This window comes from Esox lucius, chromosome 11 (assembly GCF_011004845.1).
Source record: "Esox lucius isolate fEsoLuc1 chromosome 11, fEsoLuc1.pri, whole genome shotgun sequence".
Lineage (NCBI taxonomy): Eukaryota > Metazoa > Chordata > Actinopteri > Esociformes > Esocidae > Esox > Esox lucius.
The window spans coordinates 27,824,287-27,847,897 of NC_047579.1; the positions used below are offsets into that span (position 1 = coordinate 27,824,287).

The 23,611-nt window shown below is 40.6% G+C and overlaps 1 protein-coding gene across 12 annotated transcripts in view; it reads right to left on the reverse strand.

Annotated features, from left to right (window-relative positions):
* Positions 1-146: 146 nt before the first annotated feature.
* LOC105013000 (glycine-rich cell wall structural protein 1.8) overlaps positions 147-23,611 on the reverse strand; it is a 34,600-nt gene continuing 11,135 nt past the window's right edge. For 4 of the 12 annotated variants that reach the window (XM_020051283.2, XM_020051278.2, XM_020051279.2 and 1 more), the window contains 17 exons: positions 23,007-23,063; positions 22,804-22,854; positions 21,579-21,782; positions 21,376-21,444; positions 16,254-16,316; positions 15,449-15,487; positions 15,266-15,298; positions 15,075-15,146; positions 14,544-14,585; positions 14,065-14,187; positions 13,056-13,115; positions 12,473-12,565; positions 11,301-11,393; positions 8,933-8,965; positions 8,635-8,685; positions 697-771; positions 147-528 (listed from right to left, as the gene is read on the reverse strand). In XM_020051283.2, the coding sequence (XP_019906842.1) occupies positions 524-528; positions 697-771; positions 8,635-8,685; positions 8,933-8,965; positions 11,301-11,393; positions 12,473-12,565; positions 13,056-13,115; positions 14,065-14,187; positions 14,544-14,585; positions 15,075-15,146; positions 15,266-15,298; positions 15,449-15,487; positions 16,254-16,316; positions 21,376-21,444; positions 21,579-21,782; positions 22,804-22,854; positions 23,007-23,063 (1,163 nt within the window). In that variant the 3' untranslated portion in view covers positions 147-523. The remainder of the gene's footprint in view (positions 529-696; positions 772-8,634; positions 8,686-8,932; positions 8,966-11,300; positions 11,394-12,472; positions 12,566-13,055; positions 13,116-14,064; positions 14,188-14,543; positions 14,586-15,074; positions 15,147-15,265; positions 15,299-15,448; positions 15,488-16,253; positions 16,317-21,375; positions 21,445-21,578; positions 21,783-22,803; positions 22,855-23,006; positions 23,064-23,611) is intronic. The other 8 variants (XM_020051275.2, XM_020051277.2, XM_020051276.2 and 5 more) reach the window with 8 other exon arrangements.

Genomic DNA, 23,611 nt, shown 5'->3' on the forward strand with positions numbered 1-23,611 from the left:
AATGAAAACCAAACAATTTCTGATGTGGAACTTGATGTGTTAAAAAGAAAAACTAAAACTAATCAGAATCTAGATATCTCTATCTAATATCCATTTCAATAACACAGAATATCAACTGTTGTAAAGACCTCATGAGAATTCAGGAGTCAGGTTTGGGAACATCTTTATTTGTTATTGATTTATTTGTTGTTGATTAAAACTCATAGAGCTTCATTCTTAAAACATATCCACCACATTACATGTACAGAACATTAAGCATCCTTTCACCAAGTTTAAAGAGAAGACTGACAGATTTGTACAGATTCTATCTGAACTTAAACTCCAATCACAGGCAGAGGGCACAGAGGAAGGAAGGGAACAGATACACAACAATACAAAAAACCGGGACCAAACACAACAGACAAATAAAAAAAAATAATAATAAAAAAAAAAAAGTAACAACAGACCAAACAGAAAACATCAAAATGAAAAAGGATGATGGAATTTAACAAATATTCACTTCAAGAAAACTCAGCTGGTTGACTTAACCTAAGGAGAGGGAGATTAAAATAGATATGTGATTGTTTTTACAAATGATTAGATAAAGAGAACAAAAAAACATGGCAGGCCACGTATCTCTGACCTAAATGACGGATAAGGTCACTTTATGTGCTGTCATGAAGTATCTATAAACTGTTAACAAGGATTTCCCCTCACCTTTGTAGCCACCATTTCCAAAGAATCCATTGAGTCCACCACCACCGTATTTGCTTTCTTTTCCTCCTGCTCCTCCTGAATTATACACATACAGCCAGACACAAAGGAGCACAGAGGAGGTTCAGTATATAAGCCAACAAATTAATTCACAATGTTTCATATCCCCGTCTCCATATTTAAAGGGATTTCTTTATAAAAAAAAGTACATATGTTAGTATTTTCTTGATGAGTCCACAGATAAGTGTATCCCTAAAAATGTGCAAGTCGGGTCTCTGATTGGCCCAGTGCTCTGAGTCACTGTCTCTCAGGACAGCTGTGTCATTGTGACTAGGAGTTTGGAACCTGGTTGCAGCCGGCACTTGACTTGGTATAAAGTAAGTGCAGGAACGGACAAATCGTACATTGGACCATGTTTACGAAAATGTATGTGTTAATAGTGGTCCCACAGGCAGTGGCATTATTTTGGCTCAGCACTACCTAGGGGGGGTCACTCAGCTGGTTCCTTGCAGTAGGTTGAGATTGGAGGTTTGTGGTTGTTGGCCGGGGAAATGTGTCAAAAGTTTTAGAACACACCATTTTTCCAGTTTTTATTGAAATTCAAGCAGTTTAAGTCCAGTGAATTACATGGAATGGTACAAAGTTAAATGGTAAACTGCCAGAGGTTGTAAAAGAAAAAAATGTAGGCTACCAAAAACTGAAAGATAATGTATATTTATGTTATAAAAATAGGCTTTTTTCAGGGGAAAAGATAAGGTTAACATCTTACAGCTGATCTGCAGCAATGAAAGTAAATTTATCCTTGAAAGTTGATGCTACACATATACAAACTTTTGTGGATTTCTTACAAACCTGTTTTCTATATAAAAGCTGTGTTGGAACAGACTGTGACAGGAAGTGGTCTTGCATACCCACAGTCACAACAGAATCATTAGACACGCTGCTAAGAGTCTGTTTGCCTTATAGGCGGCTCACAGGACCTCTTCAACCACAGCTTTACACTGGTCGAAGTAAGCAAGTCTCATTTTAAACTGTGAAGAGAAGATTTCAAACTGCATATTTGACAGGACCAAGGGACCGTAATAAGGCAAAATAAGAAAAAGAGGCTTGTCTGTTCCATGATGACCTGTGGACTACTGAAGATTGGAAGAAGGTCTTAAGGACCGATGAATCAAAATGTGAAATCTTCAGTTCATCATGTAGGGTTTTTGTTCACCATTGAGTAGACAAAAGGATGATTCCTCAAACATGGAGTAGGAAGCGTGATGGTCTGGGGACCTTTTACTGTATCCAGAATCAGCAACTTGCACAGAGTGGCACCCTACACAGCATTTTGCCGCATCATACAATACCCTCTGGTGTATGCCTAGTTGGTCAAGGGTTCATCGTATAGCAAGATAATGACCCAAAACATAACATGTCACATAGGCTATGTCAGAGCTGTCTTAGATGAAAAGAAGAGGGCTTCAAATCATGGGAAGAAGGGAGAAAGCAAAGCAACCTACAAGTGCAACACATTTGTGGAAACTTCTGCAACAGTGTTGAGAAGAACTTTTGGCTAAATATTTAATTTACATTGTAGAAAGAATGCCACAAGTGTGTTGCCACAGCTGTTATATCTCCAAAAGGTGGACACTTGGATGAATCAAAAATGTTGAATATATTTTGTTAAACAAAATGACTCAATGATTTCTGTTTTGTCTCCAATAGTTTATGTGTGCTATGCTTTCATTTCAGGGTACATTAAGATAATAAACTGTGTAAATTTCAGAAGAAACTAGAGAAATTAAGGTGTTCTAAAAAAAGATTACCAGTAGGGGGTGCTAGTGAATACTTCCTGGTTCAATGAGCAGTCAATCAATCAAATTTATTTATAAAGCCTGTTTCACAACAGTAGTTGTCACAAAGTGCTTTTACAGAAACACCCGGCCTTAAACACCAAGGAGCAAACAACAGTAGTGTTGAATTTCAGGGCTTGGAAAATTTTAGGAAGAAACCTAGAGGACCCAGGCTCAGAGGGGTGACCAGTCATCTTCTGGCAGTGCCAGGTGAGATATTAAGAGTCCATTTGGAACAATTAATAAATGCATGTGGGCTAAATCCTGAGTCTATTTAAATTTAGACTAGGTCAGACGTATGACCAGATGGACAAGGACAGCAATGGGCCTCCCAAACCTGGTACTTTCTGGTCACCTTCAAGCCCCCGGGCCAGGCTACACCTAATCAAAAACTGTGCTGTAGAGATTAGTTTTTAGTAGACACTTGAAAGTTTGCACTGAGTTTGCATTTCTAACCTTTATTGGCAGATCATTCCACAGTATTGGAGCTCTATGAGAAAAGGTCCTGCCACTGGCTGTTTTTTTTTCGAAATTCTAGGTACAATTAAAAGGCCTACATCTTGCGATCGTAGGTTACGTGTAAGTATGTATAGCTGGTATCATTTCAGCAAGGTAAGTAGGAGCAACTCCATGTATTGATTTATAGGTTAACAGTAAAACCTTAAAATCAGCCCTAACCCTAACAGGCAGCCAGTGTAAGGACGCTAGTACAGGAGTAATGTGTTCAAATTTTTTTGTTCTAGTTAGGATTCTAGCAGCCGCGTGCAGCACTAATTGAAGGCATTCAGTTGTTGGGAAAAAAATTGTTCTAAGATTTTTGAGAGGAATGGGAGGTTCAATGTTGGCCTATAATTGTTTTATATGTCGGGATCCAAATTGGATTTTTTTTAGAAGAGGCTTAATTTCCGCAATTTTTAGTGGGTTTGGTACACATCCAGAGGAAAGGGAGCAATTTATTATGTTCAACAATGGCTGACCTAGCACAGGAAATAGCTCCTTAAGTAATTTTGTTGGAATCGGTTCTAGCTGACTAGACTGGTCTAGTTTGTGGGTTTAGAACTCATTACAAATTTAGTGAATGTGTCGACGGTATCAAAAAATGCAAGTGTCCCCATTGACACCTGGTCAGAGAGGTTCAGGAAATGTTTAGGACAACTGAGATTTTGAGGACCATAAAGGAGGAGTCAGTTATTTGTTTTCTAATGGTGATGGTCTTTTCATCAAAGTAGTTCATGTATTCATTACACCTAAACTGAAGACCCACTTCACTTGTTGAGCTTTGCTTTTTTGTTAACTTTGCAACTGTATCGAAGAAATATTTTGGATTGTTTTGTTCACCTCAATCAGGTTGGAGAAATAAGCTGATCAAGCAGACGTGAGTGATTTGTATTGTACTGTACTGTCTATCCAGGCTAGTCTGAATACTTCCAACTTGGTGGAGCGCCACTTTAGCTCCAATTTTCTGGAAGCTTGCTTAAGTGCTTTAGTATTGTCTGTGTACCAGGGAGCAAGTTTCTTGTGGCGTATTTCTTTTGTTTTTAGTGGTGCAACCGTGTCTAATGTATTTCGCAGTGTTGAGTTTAGATCCTCGATTTGATCGTATACAGATTTATTTACTCTGTCGTTAATGAGCAAACTTGTAAGAATATCAATTATTTGTAGTCCGAGAATTTACAGAACGGCTTTTGAAACTCATTGTTTGCCGAGCAAGTGGATTTCTGGATTTAACGGTAAATGTAATAAAACAGTGATCCGATAATCCAGGATTTTGGGGGGAAATTATTAAATCTACAATATCTATTTCTTGTGACAGGACCAAATCTAAGGTGTGATTGTGGTAATGTGTTGGACCTGAGACATGTTGGATAAAACCCATTGAGTCAATTATGGCTTCAAAGGCTTTTTGAAGAGGATATTTGGACTTTTCAATATGAATATTGAAATCGCCAAAAATTTGAATACTATCTGCCATGACTACAAGGTTAGACAAGAATTCTGGAAACTCATTGAGCCTATAAATAGTAGCTATGTAAAACGATTTATCAGCCTGGTTAACTTTCATGAGTAAAACTTCAAAAGAATGAAAATCAGTGATGTGTTTGAGAGAACATTTATATTTACTGTCATAAATAGTAGCAACACCCCTTCCTTTTTGGGATGCACGAGGGATATGATCAATAGTATAGCCAGGAGGAGAGGCCTCATTTAAGGCAATTAATTCACCAGGCTTTAGCTACGTTTCACATAAACCAATAACATCTAGTTTATGATCAGAGATTAATTAATTTACAGCAACTACTTTTGTAGCAAGGGATCTAATATTTAGGAGTCCCATTTTGAGATTCGAGGTGATGCAGTCATTTTTTAAATTATTTGTGACCGAGGTGTGACCGGCTTTATCTTAATATGGTTGTTTTTGTTAGCACTACCTTGTTTAACTTTTCTCAGCCTGGAACGAGTCACAGTGGCAATAGGTAAAGCTGTACCAACTACTCTGGCTATGCTATTGACAGACTCCACTATGCTAGCAGGCTGGCTAACATGCACCCTATCTCATGGTGAGGCTATAGGAGTGAGACTCCTGTCAATGTTCCTAGATAAAAAAGAGCACCACTCCAGCTAGGATGGAGTCCGTCGCTCCTCAGCAGATCAGGCCTGGCCCTATTTCTGGGAGAGTCCCAAAAAGAGAGCCAGTTATCTACAAACTCTACCTCCTGCGATGGGCAGAACTCTGTTTTCAGTCAGCGATTGAGTTGCGCAAGTCTGCTGTAGAGCTCGTCACCACCCCTAGCTGGGAGGGGGCCAGAGACAATTACTCGATGCCGACACATCTTTCTAGCTAGTTTACACGCTGATGCTATGTTCTGCTTCGTAACCTCTGACTGTTTCATCCTAACGTCGTTGGTGCCAACGTGAATAACAATATGTCTGTACTCCTTACACTTCCCAGTTTTAGACTTCGCCGCAAATCTGGGGCTGGTGCTAGAGATGTCGGTGGCTCTGCCCCCCGGTAAACAGTGTACGATCGCCGTCTGATTATTTAGTCTATAGGCTCTGTGCACCAGCGTAGTGACGAACTTCCGCTTTTGTCTACAAGTCGGTATTGCAGTTTCCGGTTTACTTCCTGTCCTCATCCACATTAGTAAACACCTAAACTCATTACAAGATGAGTGATGCTGTTGTACGCAGAAAAAAATAAAATTAATTTAATTTAAGTTTCAAGGTACTGTGGGAGGGTCTAAAGAGTACTGTTGTGTGCCACTTTGCTGGGCTTCAGGACATGCTGGTGTAGAGGCAATTATCTCAAATGTATATATTTCAATTTCGTCAAGCGGGGCATCATTTTAATCCTCTTTTTAAAAAAATATGGTTTGCTCCATTCAATGACTTCAAACGCTAAACTAGAAATAGTCAGAAAAAGCGTTTTTTTTTTTATATACTTCTACGTAACGCAGGTTTAAGCGCAATTAATACCATATAGGACCAGATGTTTACTTCATATGCCAGTTGTTGTTTTTCAGTTTTGTTGTGAAATGAGGTTACAGTAGTAAAATAAAAGAGGAGACCTGTTTTGGTGTTTTTTTGAGGCTATGGAATTTTAAGCTTCATTCAGGTTAGAAGAGGCTGAACGAAGGTTAGTTTCAATTCACTTGCTATGGGGACGCGCTAGCATTCCAGCTCAGGCAGCGTTCTTTTGCCATTTTTGAGGCTAGGGTGAATTTTTATGTGTTTTATTGTCCTGCTTAATACTACACTAAAAAGGAACACGTCGCTAACTAGCTTAGCCGATTGCTGGCCGGCACACCACAGTAAACTACTTACCCTTGTAGTTGTGCAGATAACTTGATGCGTAGAGTTTGAATCCCTTGTTCTGCTTGCTTGTTGGAGCAGGGGACCAGGCATCAACAATTCGATGGACATCACTAATGCTTATTTTAGGCAGGTCTTGGAGACATCTACTAAAAACAGAAATTTTGGGCGACGCCGGTGATCGCCTTAAGTAAACCGGAAACTGATATGTCGACTTCTGACTAAAGCGGAAGTTCGTCCATTCGCTTGTGCACAGAGCCTATTACTGCAGGTAATGGAATCGCTGATGACTAAAGTTTTTAGTTTTTCAAGGCCACCGGTTGAAAATGCCTGCCGATCATTCCATTCCAAAGACGGCTCAGGCCTTGACTCCGACTCCAGTGGGGAAAACCTGTTGAAAGTCTCAGTTGGATTTAGCAACGATTCAGGTTTAACTGGTCGACAGCATTTCTTCCCAGTGACCAGGAGAAAGTTCTTGCCCAGCTGCAGGAGCTGTGCCGGGGGGCTAACAAGACTATCCTTTCTTCCTGGTGGCACAGACGCAGTTCTTTCTATTTCTACACTAACATAATCCTTGCCTGACATTTGCGTCAGAAGCCGAGCCCCTAACTGTGCTATCTTTACCTGAAGACGATAATTCTCCTCCGTGTTGTAGCTACAACAGTTAGAGTGATAAGGCATTGTAATGATACTTAGCGTGGGGTGTTCAGGGGTGAGTAGTTCTGTTAATTATGTCCAAAAAGAGTCCTGGTGTATTCAAGTTGGGTAAGAGGTCAACAGATGAAAAATATGGCGTTGGTAAACTCTTAAGTAGAATTTGACCAATTAGTTTATATAGAGTAAATTCGAAAAAAGTTTGGCAGGTAGCCACATAGACATAATAAAGAGTAGACGCCGCATTGGCTGCTGGTCACGAGAAATACGGCCGTCATCTTGGACCTGTCATACTCTTAGTTGATTAGTAGCAGAAGCATCGATGCCAGAGCACTGTGCAGCATATTCCTGCTCAAATCGAAAAGCAGGGCTCGGGGGATTACTTTATACAAGTAAGATTTAACATTACCGGTGTTCACCCAGCTATGAACTGAGATTTGATAAATCATATTCCATAACACTGACTTAGATTACAACTGACACAAGAATGCTATTGTAGAAATAAAACAAATATTACTGGTATAACATTGGCCAGCTAATTTTACACAAGTGGCACAGACTGTGGTATTATATAAAAGACGGTATTATCCTTGTTGGGCAGTACTAGCTTAGCTAGTAACTTAGTATTTTGGTGGTAGCTTCACTATTTCCAGAATCAATTTACTTTTCAGTAGTAGTAACTCCTTTATTTACCAAGTAGTTTGGCCACACAAGCTACACTTTTCCTGTCATGTGAAATTAGCACAACTTAAAGTAGCTTCCTATCTAGTGAACTAGCCAACTGCTTACTTTACTGCCACTATTTACACATTAGGTGTTTCAATCAGAATTATAGTCAAACTGGAAATGTCCCTGTTTTTCTCCCTTTTTGGGGATTATGTTCCCAGTTTTGATCTCGGACGTCTGGTCACTTTATATCATATATCAGATTATTTTATTACTGTTAAGCCCACTATGAATATTAAAATACGCCGAACCATGTGTCCTGTATTATAGCTACATGTATGACCTTTGCAGCAAAAAAACCCAGCGTGAAAATCAGTAAGGTATTCACTGAGGTATGATCAATTAAATGCGCTGACAGCTCATTTCACCTGCCAAAACAGATTACATTGAGTGGAGTGGCTGACCGGTCCAAGATGGCGGCCCCACGGCTCATCAGCGCCAGTAGGCAGTAGCGGTCGATGTGGCGTCTACTCTTTATTATGTCTATGGGTAGCCAGGTAGGTAACAGCAGGCAGCATACAGCACGTCAACGATACCACAATGCAGTTGGTCAGCTGAGCTGAATCAAATCATCAGTGTGATTTAAAAGCCAGACAGTTTCACATATGTGCACTGGAGAACACGTCTCTATATTCAACACTTGCTGTGGAGTTGTTGCAACGAGTCACAATTATTTGTGTGTGTAAGTTATTTCAGATAAGGCAATAACAATTCCCATTACCAACTTGTGCAGGATTATTTTCCTTCTGCACCAAACTGTCTTAAGATTCTACATCTGTTTCAAGACCCTTGCTTTAGGGTGTGTTAATTCAGGAAACAACATAACAAATACAAATGCTAAGTGTTAATGGACATCCATAGTTAGTTGACGGGCCTAATATGGTGAGTCTGGCAGTTAAGGAAAGTAACTTACCGTTACCATAGGGTGCACTCTGAGCTGCACCCAGCTGTCTTTGACCATAACCTGATCAGTTACATGCGAAGATAAGAGTCATAACAACTAGTTATCACACAGAACAAAGACAAAAGGGACAATTACAAGATATATGAAGAACATGCACCACAGACTAACAATGAACAATTTCTATTCTTCATCACTGACAATCATTCACACCATGAATAGTAACAAGATGTACTTTCCACTGAATGAATTGTAGATGGGCTTGTGGTTGTGTGTGTGTGTGCATGTGTTCGTAGGAGAGTTGAATTACCTGCTGGCTGAACTCCATAGCCCCCTCCGTTTCCTTGATAAGAGACAAGCACAGACATTAAAAGAGAAGAAACAAATACACTAAAACATACAAGAAAAATATAATACATAGCACATGGACAGACCAACGAAGTGGCACAAAACATATACATATAGCTCTGCGATTCCTTAACATTGGTAAATCTTTGTTCAGCTTGAATTAAATTAAATTCTAATTAAATTCACATATTCAAGCTGGGTTGGGGGTTACCCAAGCCCACTTTCACAATGTTAGCTAGCTCATTGAACTAGGAAAGCAGATAACCATTTAGCTAGCTATCTAGAAAGCTAAACACATGGCTCATACATTTCTGTTCCGATTGTCAAAACAAGTTTTTTGTTCCAGATTTTATGTGAAATTTAAAGTCTGCTGCAAGAGTTTTTCTATATGCTATTTAGATGACAAAATTTATCATATTTTTGCAAATTGTATTTTCATTTTTATCCCAAAAACATTTGTCATCCATTGCATTTGTTTTTACTAGAAGGAAGTATTATCGCAGTTTGAACTGCAGCCGTGGCTTCCCAGTTGTGACAGGCTACAAATTGGGATGAGGTCATGTTAGCAAGGACAAAAACTGGGAAGGGTAGCTAGACAAAGGAGTATTTGTAACTAGACAAATGAGTAAATTCATTATTTATTCATGTTGTATTTTGTGCTCTGTCATCTATTGAATTTCAATACAGTATGCGTTATGCCTAGTCGTGTTTGTATATTGGCATTGTGATTTTACAGCATTAATAATAATTATAATAATAGAAACATTAGGACACATTTGCAGTGTCATTCATGTCTGTTGGAATGGCAGTTGAAGCGGTCCACATCGTGGTTAAATGGTATGTCCATGTATCGTTTTGGCAAAGTTGATTAAAATGGCAAAGATTACTAAAATGGTTTATGCAGAAGGACATTTTGGAAGAAAGAAATTGGAGTACAGCTATGTTTGGAGAAAGGGATGTGAACACAGTTGCAGTTCTGTGGGGTATGTTGTGTGTAGCTAGCTATGTATATTAGTATTTAATATGCTGTGGGTAGCCAGAAGGAGATGAATAATCAGTAAGTTACTCAATCTGAGAACTTGGAGTGGTTGTTAACCAAGAGCTGTGGCTTTTTGTGGGTGACTGTGTTTAGTGTGTTCAGATGAATGCTCGTTCATGCACCTCAAAGTGGACAGTTTCAGTTGGAGCTCTGCCCAATCAAGGCATTTGTGAGACATTACTCATTATAAGTCTGATGTCATATTTATGTCATGGTCTCTTTATCTGGGAAAGTGTCAGTACAACATTTGTCTCATGTGGCCATACATCTAAAAGGCTAGTACACCATCAATACAAGAAAACCACTGTTTTGGCACCAAAATAAACACCTTTGGCACTATCTTCTGGTCAATGGTTGTAACTGCACTACATGAAGTCACTACATGACGTCAAAATGGCTGATCTCCCCAACCATTAAAAACTGAAGAGATGGTTCAGTGTGAAGATTAGCAAGAACATCTTGTCTGCAGAAAGTAGGTCCCAAGTTTGTTTAACTTGTTGAAACCGAAACTCTGGTCTGATCTGAGGAGTCTGTTTTGAAAGTTCACTCAGGAATTCTTGCAATGTTGCCCCTCTGGGTTCAAAAACTCTGTGGCCAAAAGGTCAATTTAGTGTGTGCTTCGCCTTTGAACGCAGCCACAATTTTAATTTAGTCAAGTGGATGGTAACTTCTTTATGAAGTCAGAAGTACCTTGCACTTGAAAACATTTAAATGGCAGATGGCTTCAATGGTGTGTTCCATCACCGACATAATATAAAATATATAAAAATGCGTCCTCTAAAACATTTTTTTGAATCTGCTCCTCCGAAATGAGTCTTGTACAAAAAGCAAAATGAAAAGGGTGTATCTACACATACTGTTTACATTTTAACCACACGCCTTACTCAAACGCGCCTCTCTGGAAAACTGTTTATCACAGCTAAGGATCTGTAATTTTTCTACACTTATTGTCTGCACACATACAATTTAAAGTATATCTCTTTACCTCACCCACTTCTGAACAACCAACCAATTTGATCAACATCTGATGTCCAGTGGACATCAACTGGTGGGTCACGAGTTTTACTTGATTCATGTCCCACCTGTTGAGAATCACATGTGATCTGGGGGTTTTGAATGGGATATGATTTTTCATTGATAAAATACTCTAGTCTAAATTTAATTAATACCAGATATAAACTGGTAGAAATTATGAACAAGATGAATGAATAATGAATATACACTAGTTCCCATCTTCAAGAATCCCTGAGCTAAATTATCTCACATAGGACAAGTAGACAAACATTAGTACCCTTTTTGCAAGGTTGTTTGCCAGCTACTCCAACAGCCTCAGGCCCATAAGATAGCGCTCCGAGTTGCGCACCTTGTGGCAACCCTGCATTACCTTGGAGAAAACAGGCCCAGGGAGAAGGCAAAGTAAGACATGTTCAGAGAGTTTAACATCAAACAAGCACATACACATAAAAAGATTACACACAGTCCAGTTAGAATACCCATGTGCAAATAATAAGTTTGTTACATTCAGAAAATGTAGCATGCTTTAAATGTTAATATGCCATACTGCATTTCAATTTTTTTACCTCACTCTCTTCTGAATCAGTGCAGTATGGAGTCAGCTCAGAGTGGTGTGCAACAAGGGTACAACAAAGTGATTGGTGCACAAGAAATGTGGGGGGTGGTGTTGGTGGGAGAGGGTGTTGGTGGGGATAGGTGTTGGTGGGGATAGGTGTAGTTGGGAGAAGGTGTTGGTGGGAGAAGGTGTTGGGAATAGGTGTTGGTGGAGGATGGTATTGGTGGGTGAAGGTGTTGTTGGGAATAGGTGTTGGTGGGATGTGTTGGTGGGGATAGGTGTTGGTGGGACGTGTTGGTGGGGATAGGTGTTGGTGGGATGTGTTGGTGGGGATAGGTGTTGGTGGGATGTGTTGGTGGGGATAGGTGTTGGTGGGACGTGTTGGTGGGGATAGGTGTTGGTGGGACGTGTTGGTGGGGATAGGTGTTGGTGGGACGTGTTGGTGGGGATAGGTGTTGGTGGTGGAAGGTGTTGGTTGGAGGTGTTGGTTGGAGAAGGAGTTGGCGCGGGGCAGTGTTGCTGGCGGAAGGTGTAGGTAGGAGAAGGTGTTGGTGGGAGCTGTTATGAGAGAATTTGTTTATAGATTAAGAATATTAAGTCAGTGCCTACCATTTCAGGAGTTTTCCAACAAAGGCTCAGTTGGATGTATTGTAGTGCCATATCTACTTGTTTGAGCGTAAGTGTCTCAGAACAGAGTTATGTGTAAGGGACCAAAAAATTAAGGTAATCATAAGATGAAGCTGTTGTCGAACAACAAAGCTGTTATGGTGTGCGCATGGCATGGAAAAGCTTGTGCTCAATTGCTTATCATGGGTTGTTATCAAAGCTCCCAAGAGACCCCCCCCCCACACACACACACACACACACACACACACACACACAACCAGTCTCACCATATTTGCTAGCAGATTTGCCTCCATCACCACCACCACCCAGGCCAAGTTGCTGAGCTGCATAAGGGTAGCCACTATCACCTGCTGGGAGGACTTTATTATAGGTTTTAAAAATGGTGTCTGATCCCAGTATGACAACACTTCACACCAACATTCACAACTCCAAGATCCAGTGCACAGTGATTGTCCCATTAAACATATCTTTCCATGATATAAGGTTTAAATACTGCTTACAAATCTAAAAAATTAAGGAAATATTTTGCAAAAGCAAGGTTGAAAACCCCTGGCAATGTCAGCCTGGACAGTTACATGTGTTGTAGAACCTGGTTTATATTTTAGTGTTTTTTTGGTCAATCAAATGTATTATTATAGAGCAATAACTGTTGATCTGGATAAGGGGTGGGCTATCAACCAGTTAATTAAGTCTGTATATATAAATGTCTTCAAATTTGTTTCCTAACCCCCGCACTCACGCATTTCAGCCAAACAAGGATAGGTGAAATAAACTATGAAATTTATATAGGGATGATTAAATTATAAAGACTACACAGAATGAATAAAGCCTTGGTCACAGAGCTCTTACCATCGAGTCCGGCAGTATTAACTGGCACTCCATTGTAAGGAAGCTGACCAACTCCAGCTCCTGGAATATCACAAAAAGAACTGGTAAATTCTATTGTTAAAAAGATAAAAAATAAAGGAGTTAATGCAATATTTAGAGAATGAATGAAAAGTATAGAAAACCCACTGGAAATTGATTTCTAGTAAATTCAACATTTTGCTGGCATGAACAAATACAAATGCATGGGTTTTGGTGGGAATTCAGGTAAAATAGTTTGTCAATTTTCACACCTTTGTTCATAGAAAACACTTATTTCTTCTTTGTGTATCAGGAATTTCTTTGTATTTTTTGTCTCTTGTGATGCAAATGTTGAGACAGTGTGGTGAACCTATGACTAAGACACATTGTTATAGATGCAATGGAAAAACGTTGTATTCTACTGAGCCATTACAACGTTAGAACATAGCAGTTGGGGCTCAAGTGTAAAAAGCGCGAGGGGTTTGGCTGTGACTCATTGTTCCACCAGACCGTCCACACATTTTGGCAGATGTGTCTGAGAAGGAGAATGGGGTATGTTTGACTGGTCACTACAACAGTTTCCATGGTGGGTAGTTTGACAGGAAAAACATGAATTTGATCATCAATTGTACTATAGTAAAATGACAGCAATCAATCAAGCAAGATTTAAGTGACAAGTGGATTTCTTCACCCCTCAATCTCAGGAAATATTTACTGAAAAGGAAAGGTCCTCAGTTGGGCAGGGCTTGCAAGTTTCCTACCGAAATGTTTTTTAACACATTTAGTCTCTCCTCCCACGCATCACACAGCATCAATGCACATTCCAACCTATGACCACGAAAGAGCACAAATCCTCTGGACTAAATGATTATACAAGTATAGAGTCATCTGTTACTCACCAACATATTTTCATTAAAGACTCTCATCTTATCATTCTCTTCTCCCCTATGAACCCTTTTTTGTCATTTTCATCACCTCTATTTCCACCCTCCTCTCTCGAATGTGTATTTACCCAGGCCAGTATCAGGACCCATTCCCAGAAGGCCTGACTTCACACCATCAGGCCCCAGCCCGGCCGGGACCACGGGCAGGCCACCATAGGGCATAGCACCACCAGGACCAGAGCCACCTCCCCCTACAAAACACACACGGGTACCATGTCAGCCAGGCTACACCTATTCTGGAGCTCTAGTTGCTTTAGATAAGAACGTCTGCTAAATCACAACATGTGATGAGAGTAAGAAGTACAACACGGAATTAATGTTTTATCCAAAACACATACATCTTTTTTTATTGTCTGTTTTTCCTGAAACATCTGTTTTCTAACGTAACTATTTGGATAAAGGGTTCCCAAATATGTTTGTAGATTATGACATGATTATGGATTCTTTGGTTGGCGATTTCCAGGTATGTTTTGTCTTAAATTATCTTTTCAAAAGAGGACATTTTATGGAAGATGTCCACTTCCTGGTCTCCAGTTGACCATCTCACCGTACTTCCCCCGTCCCTGTGGATACCCTCCGGTGCCAAGACCTACAATGGGAGAGGAATCAAGAAAACATCAATCCCGAGGCAATGACCTCTGTGGTTAGACAGCGGCCCGCAAAAAGTGATTAACAGAGTTCCTTATGATAACAAAACTGTTAAGAGATTGTGACAAGACATGGTCAGCTACACATTTGCATCAGTTGTCTTATTAACCAACAGGAAAGAATTACTACACCTAGTGTCCAAGCTGGTATATTGCACATTAAATGTAAAATGGTCATGACAGGCTTCAAGAGATTAGTACACTATTAGTTTTTAGAGATCAGTACATTATTTATTTTGGGGCAGCCCCAAGTGACATCCTAAGTAAAGATGTTATAACTTGTCAAGTCGTTATGAGAGATTATAGCATATAATGCATTATGGGTATATTCGTCTTATAGCCGTTACTGACCTTATCTTTCTTAGAGTGTTTGGGTTGGTTAGAGTTACCTGCTTCAGTTATTAAAGTTTGTCAGTGGTTAAAACAGTTACCTCCTGCACCCTTTCCTGCCTTGCCTCCCAGCCCAGCACCACCATCCGCTAACACTGTTGGGTAACCAAACCCTGAAACATAATTAGAACCTCCAATCAGTTATAGTTATGCATGTTTCTGTGCGGGTCAATTAGTTGGTCAGTTGGTCAGCCACCTACAGAGGTTAGGCGGTTGGCTAGATGAAACTTACCGGCACCACCAGCCCCGTAGCCATTGGCAAAGCCTGGCAAATAGGGGAGACGTGTTAGAAATCTTCACATGTTTGGTCAAAACAACCATCTTTTAATAAACAGATTAAATGGTGGAATGTAAATCCACTGTACAGGGGATGGAAAGAAATTAGACAAACAGACACATGCTGCCAACGAAATACCTGCAGACATAGTCTTGGCCCCCGCACCTGGACCTCCTCCTGCATGAGAATACGGGAAGTCAATATTGGTTATTCCTGCTCTAATTTAAGATCCCTTCTCTCTATTGGCGGACTTACACATTTATGCCTCGTTTCCACTGGTGCCAAACACTGGTGTTTTACCCCAAAGTCCAGACTTATGGACAAAGACCGGTGCCAGTCGGCCGGTAGGCTAAAATATTTTCAACAGTACAGGGAAGCAAAGACTAAGAAAGTGTTGGAACGACCGAAGGTGGTACGATGCCCATTGACTCAATAGAAATACTGAGCGCTGAGACTGAGACGTAGCCTGCAGAACCTATAACAACACGAATTCTCCCAAAACCTTATAATAAAGGTTGATAGTTTTGACAAACTACTTCAAATAATGAGTCCACCTGACTGGCTTACATTTGCTTTGTTACGAGTATAGGTGGAGAAGGAGCCTAGTATTTCTAGGAAGAAATTCGTTTTTAAGTTCAAATGACGTATTGTAAACAAACTGAGCATGGCGTTATTGTTTATTTTATTTTACTACCATAAAAATATCAACTTTTATTTTTCGTAACCGGAAAACCAAATCGCGTTCATAGTTTACTCCTCCATCCCCATCTGAGCCCCTCCTTAAGCCCCTACCAAACTTGAGTAAGGAAACAAAGTCGGCAGCCAACATTAGCATAAATCACCAGTGTGACCCTAGTACCGGGGTAAAGCACCAGTGGAAATGCGGCATTTGTGATTCAGAGCACCGGGCAGAAGCCAGTCTGACCTTAGCATACTAACTCACCATTCCCATAGATGTTGCCTGCTCCAGCCCCAGGGTAAGTTCCCCCCATTTGATCCCCATAACCTGTGGTGACAAAGAAAACCTTAGCACACAGTAATGTTGGGAGAGCTACTTTGAAATATTATATTAATTAATATTATATGAAATCATTTTGTGGTGATACCTTTCAAGTAAGAATAAGTCACACAAGAAATTTGACATTTTAGTGTTACCTATGTATTGTTGATTTAAGTCTTAAATTAACCATGGAAGATTGAAATTAAACCTAAGGGGTGTAATATAACCGCTCCAAAGTTAGCATTTATAACATGCAATTTGAAAACAAATTAAATCAGTTCAAAATACAACAATCCCTGTCAGTGACACCGACAGGGGGGGACAATTGTGAACGTTGTCCCGGGCCCAAGCCGAAGAAGACTTAGACCAACTCTCTATAGCTAGCTATCAGGAAGCTAACAAACAAGTTAGCAAACAAGGCTAAGAATTACTTCAAACTCTGAGTTAGTGCTTTTTTTTGCTTTTCATATTTTATTGGGCATTGGTGTGGTACGGCTTTCTGACTGGTGAGTAATTGCAAAATGCTGTAATTGTTCTTTTACTAAAGAAACAAACATAAATTTGTCTAACTAGAGTTGCTAACTCGCTAAAACATTGCCACCTTGCAACCAAAACAAGGAGCACAGAAATGGAAGGACAAATGTCAAAGAGAATGTGAAAATATGTGTAACAGTTAAGTAATGGCTGGTTGTGACTAGGTATTATGAATTGAAAAGATGTGACCTAGCCTAATAAATTACCTGTGTTGAAAACAAAGTGATTTGAATGTGGCCTAGTTATGAATTAGAACATTAAACATTAAAAAGTTTATGATCTCTTTTTTGGGCAGTAATATCATTACTATCCTTTTGTTTTTTGGCCTGTGGTTTGGTCCTAAACGTTAAATTCTGTCCCTGACCCTTGGATTCCTGTCGGCTTCCCTGATATAAAGTGATATGTAATTGGAATCCAGCCAAAGTTAGGATATCCGCAAGAACAGTATTTACCCACAACCAATATTCCTGTTGAAAGTAAGACAACCTAAACTGTTTAATGCCATCACCCTCGAAATTTAGCTCCCGCCCTCCAGCACACGAAAATATTCAAGGCATGGGAAGAAGCAGGCTCGGCACTAGAACAAATGTGTTGGACGGGCATTCGGTTTCCATGGGCAGGCAACTCTATTCACTTACAGTTATTGATGGCTTACTAAAGCTATATAACAGCAAAATACACAGCTGTCAATCAAATTCAAAAGCTTTTACTAACTACATTTGTTTCACATTTTTTGTAGCTTGGTGCTCACATCATTTAATAAAGCATATCTTGGATAGTATTTGCAGATCAAGGCAAGATAGCCACATTCCCAACAGTAAGTAGTACACTATTGGGAAGCATTGAAAATGCAATTTGTCTCTATTAAACCAGAACATGTCGGCCTATATGCCTGCCATGCCATACTGTGTTTGCACCAATGATAATTTGAGACGTTTACCCTACTGTTTCTTTTCAAAACAGCCCTAGTAGAACCCGCTATAACAGCATAGCCAACAGCACTGTCAGTAGTTTTGAAATAAGTCCTGAGTAATCATTTGATCAAATCATGAATGTTTTGTGATTATTAGCGACATACATTTTTTATCTAGCAAGTCATGAATTACCATTTCTGTGGAATATCACAATTTGCAACATGTATTGTACTACTCCAATTCAAATCTGCACAGATGCAGCATGTTTTAGTATTTGATCGGTCTAAAAACCTGTCAGATAAAAATAGTTTATAGATATAGGGTTGAAATTAAGAGACCACTGCAAATTGAGCGCTTCTGTTCCTCACTCAAAACTTTCCTTGTCAACTTTTCTGGAAAGGAAATTCTTTACGGAGAACAAGTATTTGAAACACTGCCGATTTTGCAGGTTTTCCTACTTACAAAGCATGTAGAGGTCAAATTTTATATCATAGGTACACTTCAACTGTGAAAGAAAAATCACATTGTATGATTGTATTGCATGACATAAGTATTTGATCACCTACCAACCAGTAAGAATTCCGGCTCTCACAGACCTCCTCCTAAGAAGCCCTCCTGTTCTCCACTCATTACCTGTATTAACTGCACCTGTTTGAACTTGTTACCTGCATAAAAGACACCTGTCCACACACTCAATCAAACAGACTCCAACCTCTCCACAATGGCCAAGACCAGAGAGCTGTGTAAGGACATCAGGGATAAAAGTGTAGACCTGCACAAGGCTGGGATGGGCTACAGGACAATAGGCAAACAGCTTGGTGAGAAGGCAACAACTATTGGCACAATTATTAGAAAATGGAAGAAGTTCAAGATGACGATCAATCTCCCTCGATCTGGGGGTCCATGCAAGATCTCACCTTGTGGAGCATCAATGATCATGAGGAAAGTGAGGGATCAGCCCGGAACTACACGGCAGGACCTGGTCAATGACCTGAAGAGAGCTGGGACCACAGTCTCAAAGAAAACCATTAGTAACACACTACGCCATCATGGATTAAAATCCTGCAGCACACGCAATGTCCCCCTGCTCAAGCCAGCACATGTCCAGGCACGTCTGAAGTTTGCCAATGACCATCTGGATGATCCAGAGGAGGAATGGGAGAAGGTAATGTGGTCTGATGAGACAAAAATAGAGCTTTTTGGTCTAAACTCCACTTGCCGTGTTTAGAGGAAGAAGAAGGATGAGTACAAGCCCAAGAACACTATCCCAACCATGAAGCATGGAGGTGGAAACATAATTATTTGGGGATGCTTTTCTGCAAAGGGGACAGGACAACTGCACCGTATTGAGGGGAGGATGGATGGGGCCATGTATCGCAAGATCTTGGCCAACAACCTCCTTCCCTCAGTAAGAGCATTGAAGATGGGTCGTGGCTGGGTGTTCCAGCATGACAACGACCCGAAACACACAGCCAAGGCAACTAAGGAATGGCTCCGTAAGAAGCATCTCAAGGTCCTGGAGTGGCCTAGCCAGTCTCCAGACCTGAACCCAATAGAAAATCTTTGGAGGGAGCTAAAAGTCCGTATTGCCCAGTGACAGCCCTGAAACCTGAAGGATCTGGAGAAGGTCTGTCTGGAGGAGTGGGCCAAAATCCCTGCTGCAGTGTGTGCAAACCTGGTCAAGAACTACAGGAAACGTAATTGCAAACAAAGGTTTCTGTACCAAATATTAAGTTCTGCTTTTCTGATGTATCAAATACTTATGTCATGCAATAAAATGCAAATGAATTACATAAAAATCACACAATGTGATTTTCTGGATTTTTGTTTTAGATTTCGTCACTCACAGTTGAAGAGTACCTATGATCAAAATTACAGACTTCTACATGCTTTGTAAGTGGGAAAACCTGCAAAATGGGCAGTGTATCAAATACTTGTTCTCCCCACTGTATATATGTATGCATTTGCATGTATAAATAGTCGAGCAAGATGTTAAACCCCATGTTAGCTGATAGAGTGAGAGAATTGTAGCCTACTAAATTCAATAGGATTATTGCTATAGATTTAATGTTATTAATGCTGTGTTAGTGACACTTTCCCTCTACTGTTTTGCTTAAAGAACCACAAACACATACAGCTAAATATTTACATAACATCAGGCCGAGAAAACTGCCCCTTGTGCTAATTCACTATTTGCAAAAAAATATCAAAATGACTTGTTATTCAACTATACATCGATCACCCATAACGTTATGACTACTGACAGGTGAAGTGAATAACACTGATAATCTCGTTATCATGTCACCTGTCAGTGGGTGGGATACATTAGGCAGCAAGTGACAATTCTGTCCTCAAAGTTGATGTGTTAGGAGCAGGAAAAATGGGCAAGTGTAAGAATCCGAGCGACTTTGACAAGGGATGGCTAGACGACTGGGTCAGAGCATCTCCAAATCTGCAGCCCTTAGGGGTGTTCCCAGTCTGCAGTGGTCAGTACTTATCAATGGTGGTCCAAGGACGGAAAAGCGGTGAACTGGCAACAGGGTCATGGGCGGCCAAGGCTCATTGATGCACATGGGGAGTAAAGGCTGACCCGTTCCAACTGACAAGCTACTGTAGCTCAAATTGCTGAAAAAGTTAATACTGATACTGATAGAAAGGTGTCAGAACACAGTGCATTGCAGTTTGTTGCATATGGGGCTGTGTAGCCACAGACCAGTCAGAGTGCCCATGCAGACCCCTGTCCTGGACCACGGAGCAATGGAAGAAGGCTGCCTGGTCTGATGAATCACGTTTCCTTCTACATCACATGGATGTCTGGGTGCATTTGCGTCGCTTACTTGGAGAACACATGGCAACAGGATGCACTATGAGAAGGAGGCAAGCCGGCAGAGGCAGTGTGATGCTTTGGGCAATGTTCTGCTGGGAGACCTTGGGTCTTGCCGTTCATGTGGATGTTACTTTGACACGTCCCACCTACCTGAGCATTGTTGCAGATCATGTGCACCCTTTCATGGCAACAGTATTCCCTGATGGCACTGGCCTCTTTCAGTAGGATAAGCACTGGCCTCTTTCAGCACCATGCCACAAAACAAAAATGGTTCAGGAATGATTTGAGGAACACAACAACGAGTTCAAGGTATTGACTTGGCCTCCAAATTCCCCAGATCTCAATCCAATCGAGCATCTGTGGTAATGGCTAGACAAACAAGTCCGATCCATGGAGACCTCACCTCGCAACTTACAGGATTGATAGAATCTGCTTGCTGCTAACATCTTGGTGCCAGATATCACAGCACACCTTCAGAGGTCTAGTGGAATCCATGTCTCGACGGATCAGGGCAGTTTTGGCGGCAAAAGGGGGACCTACACAATATTAGGCAAGTGGTCATAATGTTATGGCTGATCGGTGTATGTAGCAGCTACTCCCCAACACTGTAGTAAAGGACATCATTAATGACATACTACAAGTTATTTGTAAAGAAACAAAAGAGGAGGAGAGATTAAGGAGAAGCAAGTGACAAAACTCGCTAGAAGACAGGTGGGAGAAATGCTAAACTAGCAAGAGAACCAAAGAAAGAGCGAGAGAGAGCAAAAGTGTGAAAATGAACAGGACTTGCCAGCTGATTTGCCGGCTCCACCCTGTGGGTATCCTCCCTGTGGGTATCCTCCCTGTCCCAGATTAGCACCTAAAATAGAGACAGAGAGTGAGGAACAGGTAAAAGGGTAAAAGATAGGCGAGACAGAGATAGAGAGACAAAGGGGGTGCAAGGGCAGGAGAGAGATAATTAAAGTCACAGTGACAAAGTAAAAGCTCCATCACCAGCAACGTTGTCTGTTTTACCCGCTCCTCCCTGTGGGTATCCTCCTGCTCCTCCCTGTGGGTATCCTCCTGCTCCTCCCTGTGGGTATCCTCCTGCTCCTCCCTGTGGGTATCCTCCTGCTCCTCCCTGTGGGTATCCTGTTCCAGCCTGTGGGTATCCTGCTCCTGCCTGTGGGTATCCTCCCTGTCCCAAACTGGCACTAACTGAAAATGTGAGTGAAAAGATATAAGTGTATATATTTATATAAATATACACTGTGTGTAGAGTACCAGTCAACAGTTTGGACACACCTACTCATTCAAAGGAATTTCTTTATTTTTCATGTGTAACTATAAAATAACACATATGGAGTCATGTTATGATATAAAAGTGTTTAAAAATCTAAATACATTTATATATACAATTTTTCAAAGTAGCCAACCTTTGCCTTGATGACAGCTATGCACACTCTTGGGCATTCTCTCAAACACCTTCATAAGGTGGTCATCTGGAATGCTTTTCCAACAGTCTTGAAACAGTTCCCATATGAGGAGCAAATGAAAAGCAGCTTGTTGGCAGCTTTTCCTTCACTCTGTGGTCCAACTCATCCCAAACCATCTCAACTGAGCTAAGTTCTTCAAGTTTTCTGGATTGACAGACTGTCATGTCTTGAAGTAATGATGGACTGACATTTCTCTGAGCTTATTTTGAGCTGTTCTTGACATAATATGGACTACTACAGTACAGACATGATGATGGTCTTCTGTATACCCAACTAAGCCATTATGAAGGAAAGAAATTCCACAAATGGACTTTTAACAAGACACACAATGCCTTCCAGGTGACTACCTCATTAAGCTGGTTGAGAGAATGCATAGATTGTGCAAAGCAGTCATCAAGGCAAAGGGTGGCAACTTAGAAAAATCTACAATATGAAATGAATTCTGATCTTTTTAACACTTTCTTGGTTGCAACATGATTCCATGTGTTATTTTATAGTCTTCACATCAGAACTATAAAATGCTATTCTAAAATGCGGACACTAGTCAAAATAACAAAATACCCTTGAATGAGTAGGTGTCCAAATGTTTTGAATTGTACAATATGTAAACACATAGTGTATATATACAATGCATTCAGTAAGGATTTAGACCTTTTCACTTTTTCATGTATTTTGTAAAATTCCTATTCTTAAATGTGATATTTCTGGGTTTTTTAAACTGAAAACATGAAAATAAGATTTACCGCCTGGAGCTTTGCCTGCTCCACCTTCAGGATACCCTCCTTGTCCAAGACCTATAGCACAGTTCCATTCATTACCAACGCAATCATCTACTGGATGATCTGTAGCAGGACAGGTCATCCATTTTTAAATATCTCATGAAGGCACACTGAGAGGAAGTGAAGGTGGTTCTAATGTTCCTGTCTGTCAATGTGAGTTATATTACCTGCTCCATAGCCATTGGTTCCTGCTCCGAGATAGTTGCCTGCTCCAGCACCGTATCCTGTGGAATAAGGCAACAAAACTGAGCACAAAACCCTGTCATTCACCGGAATCTGTGGAACAATTTCCCTGAACTCAGCTGTAGTCCATGAAACCTTTGAAGGCAACATATAGTAAGCACTCATCATGCTGTTGGCTCCTAGTCTGTGGTGCACAACAACCATGAACATCACATTTGGCCGTAGCCTGGGATACCTAGGATCCATGTTTACCACACAACTGTGAAAAATCCTACACAAATCAAGCCACCGTGAAAATATGACAAACCGCCACTCGCGTCCCATTTCAAGTCGATCATCCCTACAGTGATTCCAGTGGCCTTGTCACATCACAGAGAGTCAACCAGACAGATGCTTCATTCATATGGTATTACTACTGTCAACATGCAGGGTCACTTGCAATCACAACAACAGTGATTTGGCACATGCAGATAGATCTAACACACAATAACTGTGTTGTGTGGGGAAAACAGTTACCGGTAAGCCAGCTAACTTTCCCGCGTACCAAACAAATAATGTCTTGCCAGTGTATCACCACATACTTACACTT